This window comes from Babylonia areolata, chromosome 1 (genome assembly GCF_041734735.1).
Source record: "Babylonia areolata isolate BAREFJ2019XMU chromosome 1, ASM4173473v1, whole genome shotgun sequence".
Lineage (NCBI taxonomy): Eukaryota > Metazoa > Mollusca > Gastropoda > Neogastropoda > Buccinidae > Babylonia > Babylonia areolata.
This window is the reverse complement of record NC_134876.1, coordinates 1,414,017-1,424,016: the sequence shown is the minus strand read 5'-3', so window position 1 is coordinate 1,424,016 and position 10,000 is coordinate 1,414,017. Positions and strand designations below refer to the sequence as shown.

General features: G+C 40.1%; 1 protein-coding gene across 2 annotated transcripts in view; it reads left to right on the top strand.

The window, feature by feature from the left end:
• LOC143290831 (uncharacterized) overlaps nucleotides 1–10,000 on the top strand; it is a 145,385-nt gene that overhangs the window by 134,520 nt on the left and 865 nt on the right. For both annotated transcript variants that reach the window (XM_076600373.1, XM_076600364.1), the window contains 2 exons: nucleotides 9,060–9,212; nucleotides 9,752–10,000. The exon at nucleotides 9,752–10,000 is cut by the window's right edge and continues 865 nt beyond it. In XM_076600373.1, coding sequence (XP_076456488.1) covers nucleotides 9,060–9,212; nucleotides 9,752–9,939 — 341 coding nt within the window. In that variant the 3' untranslated portion in view covers nucleotides 9,940–10,000. The remainder of the gene's footprint in view (nucleotides 1–9,059; nucleotides 9,213–9,751) is intronic.

Sequence of the window (10,000 nt, the reverse complement as noted above, 5' to 3'; positions counted from 1 at the left end):
TGTCTCTCTGTCTCTGTCTGTCTGTCTGTCTCTCTCTCTCTCTCTCTCTCACACACACACACACACACACACACACAGTGTGTGTGTGTGTGTGTTTCTTTTCTTTCTTTTAATTTCCACATAGCGTGCTAACGTATTTTTAGACGTGTGTGTGTGTGTGTGTTCGTTCTTTAGTTTGACGTGTTTTCACTGTAAGTGATATTAGACGAGGGTAGGAAAAAAAATCGAGTAGGTGTGTGTGTGTTGGGGGGGGGGGATTACTGTGTACGCATATATGTGTGTGTGTGTGTGTGTGTGTGTGTGTGTGTGCATCCAACAGACATCAGCAAAAGCACGTAATGTAAAAAGTAATAGCATTAAGAAAGAAAAAAAATATATACATACACATATACACATATAGATAGATATATACATAGGTAGATATACAAATGATAGAATTAAGCAAAAAAGAATGAACAATTTTACAATTTTCTTTTAAAGCATATGGAATGGATTTCTGAGTGAGAGGGGTGTGCCAGGAAAATGTTTCGTCAAAATTGTAACTGACAGACCGCCCGTGAATTCTATTTCAGATTCTCTCCACTTGGCTTGGTCCAACGGACTGATAGTGAACGCCTGCTTAAAAGACTGCATGATAAATGTTTGTTAGTTGGTGTGTTGGTGGGGTGGTTTTGTGTGTGTGTGTGTTTTTTGTGGGTTTTTTTTTTTGTTTGTTTTGTTTTTTGTTTTTTTGTTTTTTGGTGCTGTTTTGTGTTGTTGTTTTTGTCGGTATCTGTCATGTATATTTCAGAAAAACGAAAAAAAATTAAAAGAAAAAAAAGGAGAAAAGAAAAAAATTCAGTTACACCCTAAAGGATGTTTTGTATCTTCTTTAGGATTCATCAATAGAACTGCAATTTAAAGTATTTAACAAACAAACGAACAAACAAAAAACAAACAAACAAACAAACAACAACAACAACAAAAACACGCTTCCAGGATGCATTACCGTTCCTAATAAAAACAAACTCGATGCATCTGTGCTTCTGGTTAGGAACACATTAGATGGAAAAAGGTTATCTCACACGCGCGCGCGCATGTGTGTGTGTGTGTGTGTGTGTGTGTGTGTGTGTGTGTGTGTGCGTGCCCGCGCGCGCTCGTTTTGAAGTAATTCTTTTCTTCTTCGTTATGGAGTTAATGAAATTCAAAATGAATACAAAATAATGCACAGCATACAAGAACCAGCCACGTCTGTTTGATGGGTCTTTTTGTGTGGGGGTATTTATTTTTCAACGGTGTCCTACATTATGGTTTTATTCCTTTCTAGAAGAATTGTTTATTGGGTGTTTTTTTTTCCATATCATAACTTTTTTGGACTCATCTAATCTGTTCAGTTCCAGATAAAGTTACGCACCTTTTTGGGGGGGAGGGGAGGAATGGGGGGGGGGTGGCTGAGGGTTTGCGGTGGGGGGTGGGGGGTGGGGGGGTTAACTCACGCTATCAGCTCAAAGTGGCCTTGTAGCTTTCATTGAATCGGCATTATCAGAAGCCGGTGCTTATGTATATGTTTGGGGAATGGTAGAGCTTTGCACACAACTTCTTCGTGTTACAATATTGAAATCAGGTAGAAAGACGCTTTGAGTCATTTCCCTAGAGGCTTTAGCGCTATATATGTACATTTATCAACACTGTTGTTGTTATTGTCTTTGTTGTTGTTCTTCTAATTATTAGGGAAGGTGTGTAGACCCACTTTCGTTTGATTTTCGTGGAGATTTCCCGGTTATTTTTAGCCAGAACCGCGTGCACATTAGCATCTTCTTTTCCTTTTTGGGGGGTGGGGGGTGGGGAGGGGGGGTTACCAAAATTTCGTCGTCGAAATCACTGTTCTGACGGAATGATTTTGAAGATTTTTGATGACTATTTTTGCAAGTTTACAAGATGCATTTGGTTTTATAGTTACATCTATTATCTGCTTTAGTCTTCTATGATTAGTTTCAGTATGTTTAAGTCCGCGGTAAAGGAGACGTGGTTATCGCCGCAGTCACACTGCAACATTTAACCGCTTTCTCTGGATCTAGATAGATGTACACGTTTAGTTACACCCGCTGGGAATGTACGACACGGTCGATTCAATTTCTTTTATGTTCATTATAGTTTTATAGTTTTAAAGTTGATATGAAAATTGAGTATTTTGTTAAACTAACAACATGTAGAGCAAAGTACAAGTACTTCTAAACGTCGTATGAAGTGAAAAGGACTTAATTTTGAGAAAAGTCAAGACTGGAATTTTTTACGTTTCATCAACGTTATTAACTCTCATGGTTTATTATTTTTAACTGTGAATTCCGACTGATTTTGTTGATATTTTTATGGCAGTTTGGGGCATAATCCAGTAAGTGATGAGGCGATCACAAATCTTTCTCTGAATAAATATTTAACGGTCTCCTTCTCCAACTTTCCATCACATGTTATCGTGTATTGTCGATTGAATATAGGATTGAACGGGCAGGTCAACAACTTGAAACAAAATGGCGTCCTTCGCGTTCGCGAGGAATATGAGCACGCGCTTTGAATATGTATAAATATGTGTACGCAATTGATTTTTGCCCATGACCTTCAGGGCTCAGCCAATAGATCTAAAAGTTCCACTCGTAGTATTGATTTTAGTATTTTCCGAAAAAGACCTCTTGGGCGAATGAACATAGTGAAAGCCTTGTACACTGAGAGTAAAACACACAAGCTTTTTATGTATTGAGTATAATTTCAAAATGTAATGTTTAAGATGAGAAAGATCAGTTTAAAGCAAATTAAGCCCGCTAGCATTAAGTACAGATTAATTTCCCTTTTTTACTATCTGCACCAAAGACATGCACCAGAAATATAACTTCCATGCTTAGCAAAAGAAGTTCCTGTTCGAACAAAAAAATGATATAAATGACTGCTCTTGATGCTGTGTCAAAATATCAGATCAAAGTGCCAAGTTTAGAGAATAAAAAATGTATATATATATACATAACAGTAAATTTAGTTTGCATATAATTTGGCTTCTTTTTAAAAAGAAAAAATTGTGCCTATCCCAGAGGTGCAATATTGTTTTAAACAAGATGACTGGAAAGAACTGAAATCTTCCTATTTTTATGCCAAATTTGGTGTCAACTGACAAAGTATTTGCAGAGAAAATGGCAATGTTAAAGTTTACCACGGACACACACACACACACACACACACACACAACCGAACACCGGGTTAAAACATAGGCTCACTTTGTTTACAGAAGTGAGTCAAAAACTGCAGGCAGGAATTTTTTTTTCTCCCCGAGGAGAGCAGCCCGAATTTCACACAGAGAAATCTGTTGTGACAAAAAAGAATAACACAATACAATACAAAAAAAATTATCATGCAGAATTCAGAATCATAATTTCTTTATTTTAATTTTAAAACATATGGGTTTTTTTTGTTTTTGTTTTTTTCCTTTTCTTTTCTTTCTTTCTTTGTTTCTTGTTTTCTTCTTGTTGTAAGCAGACGTGGTACATAGTAGATCTAGTTTGCACACTTTGACGTCTCTCTGAAACTGAAACTGAAACTGAAACTCAGGATGAAAACAATGCAGAGATCGAGAAACTGTCCAAACAGAAAAATTGAATGGAATAAAACAAAACAAAATAAAATGAAATAAAAACAAAAGAAAAACAAATGGTACAGTGCCGAATGTGTAACTGACTACAGTGACAGATCCTTAAACTAAAGTGAATTATGCTGTGTGCTGGCATGCCAGACAGAAAAAGGGAAAGAATAAAAAAGACGATAAAATAAATGGTACAGTACTGCATGTGTAACTGACTACTAGTGACAGACCCGTGAACTGAAGTGAATTATGCTGTGTGCTGGCTGTTGGAATCGATACGAGACGCTTGGGAGCGAATGTGCATGTTGTTTGTTTCCATGCAGATGGGCGCATTAAAAGAGATGTTAGCCATGTGAATACCATAATGGTGATGATTCAAGAGAGAGAGAGAGAGACAGAGACAGAGACAGAGACAGAGAGGCAGACAGACAGACAGACAGAAACAGAGAAAGACAGAAACACAGAGACAGAGACAGACAGACAGACAGACAGACAGAGAGAGAGATAGAGATTATGCCATGTTGTATCGTTTCGTATCGTATCGTATTGAATCGTATTGTGTCGCGTCTTTTCGCGTCGTCTCGTGTCTTGTCTTGTCTTGTCGTGTCGTGTCGTGTCGTCTCGTGTCATGTCTTGTCTTGTCGTGTCGTGTCGTCTCATCTCGTCTCGTGTCATGTCTTGTCTTGTCTTGTGTCGTGTCGTGTCTTGTCTTGTCGTGTCGTGTCGTGTCGTGTCGTGTCGTGTCGTGTCGTGTCGTGTCTTGTCTTGTCTTGTCGTGTCGTCTCGTCTCGTCTCGTGTCTTGTCTTGTCTTGTCTTGTCTTGTCGTGTCGTGTCGTGTCGTGTCGTGTCGTGTCGCGGCGTCTTCTGTCGTGTCGTGTCGTGTCGTGTCGTGTCGTGTCGTGTCGTGTCGTGTCTTGTCTTGTCTTGTCTTGTCGTGTCGTGTCGTGTCGTCTCGTCTCGTCTCGTGTCGTGTCTTGTCTTGTCTTGTCTTGTCTTGTCTTGTCGTGTCGTGTCGTGTCGCGGCGTCTTCTGTCGTGTCGTGTCGTGTCGTGTCGTGTCGTGTCGTGTCGTGTCGTGTCGTGTCGTGTCGTGTCTTGTCGTGTCGTGTCATGTCGTGTCGTGTCGTGTCGTGTCGTGTCGTGTCGTGTCGCGGCGTCTTCTGTCGTGTCGTGTCGTGTCGTGTCGTGTCGTGTCGTGGCTTGTCGAGTTGTGGTGTCTCGTGTCGTATCGTATAGAAGTTATATTGTATTGAATAGTATCGTATCGCGCCTTATCGTGTCGCATCGTATCGCATTACATTGTCCTGGCTTGCGTCACGTCACGTCGCGTCGCGTTGCGTTGCGTCGTGTCGTGTCGTGTCGTGTCGTGTCGTGTCGTATCGTATTGTGTTGCATTGTATTGCACTGCATTGCATTGCATTGTATTGTATTGTATTGCTTTTTTCTCACAACAGATTTCTCTGTGTGAAATTTGGCCTACTCTCACCATAGTACAGCGCCACCTATATCGATACCTATATCTATCTATCCATCTATCTATCTGTCTATCTATCCATCTATCTATCTATCTTTTGTTTCTGTCTACAAGTGTATTTGTTTTACTATCAAAATGGGTTTTTACTACAGAATGTTGCCTAGAGCAACCCTTTTGTTGCCGTGGGTTCTTTTACGTGTGCTAAGTGCATGCGATGCATGGAAACCTCGTTTATCGTCTCATCAGAATCTAATCCCGGCATTCTATTCTTGACATTCACTTGTGTTTTTCGCTGCGAATCTACTGCATCGCAAAGCACTTTAATTAATCATTCTCTGAACGTTCGGTAATACGATCCGCGGAACTGAAAAGCAAATCTCTGTGTGTGCATATGTATGCGTGTGTGTGTGTGTGTGTGTGTGTGTGTGTGTGTGTGTGTGTGTGTGTGTGTTGTTGTTGTTGTTGTTGTTGTTGTTGTTACTTGTTCTTGCTTGTTGTTACTATTCACATGGTTCGATATTTGTGATTTTTTGTTCGTTTGATTATCTGTAGGCTTATTTCTTGTTTATTTGCGTCTTTGAAATTAATATATCACTGGAGGTATAATTCAGTTTAGTTACTGATGGAGGTGTCGCTGCGTTCGGACAAATCCATACACGCTACACCACATCTGCCAAACAGATGCCCGACCCAACGCGCTTGGAAAGGCCTTGAGGGGGAAAAGAACAAAAATAAATAAATAAAATAGATAGAGAGATATATAGATAGATAGATAGATAAATCGGTCAATCAATGATGATAATAAGAATAATAATAATAATAACAATAGTAATTTTTTTAAAGAGAAAAAATAAACAAATTAGAATGCATTATTAATGATAACATGATCAATGATATAGATACCTTTAATAGGTAAATAAACAAATGAATATAGATAAACACACAAACACACACACACACACACACACACACACACACACACACACACACACACACACACACACGATATGCAACGAATAAGCAGTCTTCTTCTTCTTTCGTGGACACGTTCACTCGTGTCAGGAAGTGGGCTTCCACATGTCTGTTGGTTTGTACCTCGCTATGCAGGCAACAGTATTCAGTTATAATGGCATGGTTAACGTGCATCGTGTGCCTTGCAATTTTGCACAGCGGTTTTTGTTGTTGTTGTTGTTGTTGTTGTTGTTTGTTTTTTTGTTGTTGTTGTTGTTATCCCCACGGGACCACACTCAGACGGGAAATGTCTGGGCGCTGCACCCTGACGTTAAAATCAATGCTGTCCGCTTGCTGAATTATTTGACAGCAGACGAGAAGGCATTGTGTTACACGTTGTTTTCTTTTTTCCTCTTTCCGGCCAAGGGAAGGATAGTTCAGCTTCTTTTTGTTTATTTGGGTTTCACGTACAGCTTTCGGGCTTTAACGTGTTATATATATATATATATAGACAGAGAGAGAGAGAGAGAGAGGTTATGTACGGGGGGGAGGGCGGAAGAGGGGGAAGGGGGAGGGAGGGGTTGGGAGGAGGGTGGGTGGTGGGGTGGGTGTGTGCGTGTGCATTCGTTCGTAATGTTCCCAGCCTGTCTGTCTGTCTATCTGCCTGTCTGTCTGTCTGTCTCCCACTCTCTCTTGGTTCCATGCAGATAGACCGAAACCTACATCATCATCATCGTGATAATAATGACGACGACGACGACGATGATGATGATGATGATATCACGAAGAAGAAGAAGAAGAAGAAGAAGAAGAAGCAATCAAACAGAAGAAAAAAGAGAAGAAACAGTCCAAACTCCGTTTTAATTCTGAACTCTTGGTGTTTTTTTCCGTCAATGATATTTCTGCCATTCTAAGGATGTCGTCTCTCTCTCTCTCTCTCTCTCTCTCTCTCTCTCTCTATATATATATATATATATATATATATATATATATATATATATATATATATACTTAATTTCCCCAGGGGTCAAATTGAGATGGAAAATGTCAAGGCGATGCAGCCTGAAATTAAAATCAACGCTTTCCGCCTGCTGAACTGTTTGACATCTGAGGTGGTGTTGTACTTCATTGTCTCTTTTCAACGAAGGGGAGTCTCTCTCTCTCTCTGTCTCTCTCTCTCTCTCTCTCTCTCTCTCTCTCTCTCTCTCTCTGTCTCTCTCTCTCTCTCTCTCTCTCTGTCTCTCTCTCTGTCTCTCTCTCTCTCACTCTCTCTCTCTACAGTAAAGAACTACATGGATGGCCCCACTTCTTCAAGAAAATAGTTTCTTCTTCTTCGTCTTCTTCTACGTTCGTGGGCTGCAACTCCCACGTTCACACGTATTTACACGAGTGGGCTTTTACGTGTATCACCGTTTATACCCCGCCATGTAGGCAGCTATACTCCGTTTTCGGGGGTGTGCATGCTGGGTATGTTCTTGTTTCCATTACCCACCGAACGCTGACATGGATTACAGGATATTTAACGTGCGTATTTGATCTTCAGCTTGCGTACACACACGAAGGGGGTTCAGGCACAAGCAGGTCTTCACATATGTTGACCTGGGGGATCGGAAAAAAATCTCCAACCTTTTCCCACCAGGCGTCGTTACCGAGATTCGAACCCGGGACCCTCAAATTGAAAGTCAAACGCTTTAACCACTTGGCTAATATGCCCGTCAAACAACAGTTTCAGTTTAATGCGGGTTTATAGAGGATGTGATCCTTTGTTGACCAGCTTTCATTATGTACATGTGTAACAACTGGAGGGAAGCGTTTTGAGCACGACTCTTTATACACGTTCTGGATGTTTCTTTTCCACAGTTTATTATTCTTTGCCCACAAATGGTATTGTTAACTTATCTAATTATGGTAATTTATTCATCGTTTTTTTTTTTTGCGTGATAATATGATAATTGATGAATGTAAAAAAATGTAAATCTGCTTTTTGAAAAGATCACAGCACTTATGGCATTTGTTGCTGTTGTTGCTATTTTGAGAAATCGTAAAAAACAAATCGTTGACTAGTTCTATCAATGCATTTATTGTGAATTGTAAAAGTAAATTGCATCACACACAAAGTAATGAAATACCATTTATATTAGTTACATCGTGGGCTAGAAATGTGGGACTTTTTACCAGTCGACTCAATCAATGGAGTATTCAACTAAACAGACAACCAGTTTTCATCAGATTTCAAGACAAATCAGGTCAAATGAACTTCATCATTTCTTTTAAGAGAAATTAGATTGCGGTCGTATATACTAGTCAGAATGCAAGCATAAAATACACATTCAAGAAACAATGATTTGCATGTTTAGGCATTCATAGAAATCACACACACACAAATATTACATCGACACATCCAAAAACATTTTACACATTGTGAAGTGAAAGAGAGAAAAGGAACAATGAAGCTATATCAAAGGGTAATAATCATGACACAACAACAACAAAACAACAGCAACAATATAAACAACGCTCACAGTTCCTAAAAACAACATTTGTTTTGTGATTGAGACGTTGTGATTATCACTATTGGATGGTCGTCCAAAGGGCGTTTCAATTGCAAAAATCAAGAGTAAAATAACTTTGCTAACAAAGCATATGCGTTTTTCACTTTTTTAAATGGTTATAAGGAGGAGGAGGAGGAGAATGATGATGATGATGATGATGATGATGTTCTTGATAGGCCCAAGTCTATGCTCGTAAATTTCTGTGAGTTATTCAAAATTGTCTGGGTAAAAAAAAAAAAAAATCATTATCATCATCATCATCATCATCATCATTATTATTATTATTATTATTATTATTATTATTATTATCATCATTATTATTATTATTATTATTATTATTATTATTATCAATGTTGTTTTTGTTGTTGTTGTTGTTGTTTTATTTACTATTTATTTACGACTACTACTACTACTACTACTACTACTACTACTACTACTATCATACACGTTTTCCAGATGTGATTGTTGGCTGTTTCAGAGTGGTTCGAGGCAGTGCGGGCCGTCCTGTGCATTACGCTGATCGTGTACATGGCAGCCTGCGTCCTGGTCATGTATGACAACTGCCTGGCCAAGTATGACCCCCTCACTTACAAACGGTCCTACCGGGTGGAAATAGTCACCGTCATCGCTGGTGAGTAGGCTATAATGATAGGTTTACCGTGTTGTGTTCATTGTTCAGTGTAGCGACGCGCTCTCCCTGGGGAGAGCACTCCGAATTTCACACAGAGAAATCTGTTGTGACACAGAGAAATACACATGCAAATACATGTCAAAGGATCGGTATAAGGACAAGCTCGGCGCTTCCTTTTTCTTTTTTCTTATTTTTTTCTTTTTTTGGTTTTTTTGTTTTTTTGTTTTAGGAAGTGTCTATATTGGTTCCAATGTATACGTCTTATTTACATGTGTGCTAGCTGAATCGGTAGCATAAGCGGCATTGACAAATTGAAGTTGTGTACCTTGTGAATGGATAGAGTTACCAGTGGTAAGAAACTCTATAGGGAGAGCTGGACAATACAAGGTCTTCAGGGAAGACTGAAGCCCCCCTTAGTCAAGTACGTGTTTCGGCCCTTAACTCTTTACACTCTATGGGGGTCGGGCTGCACCCAGGTCAGGACTCCTGGATGCCCTTGTATTGCCAAACGAAACGATGATTGTTGTTGTGTGTGACAGGTGTGTGCGGGGTGTCGGGGCTGGCGGTGTACACGTTGATGATGAAGAAGGTGTACGTGGAGTACAAGCACAACCACTTCGGGCACGCCTACGTCATCACAGGTGCGGGGTGCGGCGCCTCCTTCCTCATCGCCCTGCTGCTCGCGGCGTCCGGCGGCGTGGCCCAGCCCCAAGTGTCGCACGTTTGAACCCAGGCTGCCAGCCTGCTGATTGGCTGAATCTATGGTCACGTGACTGTGATTTTTGAGA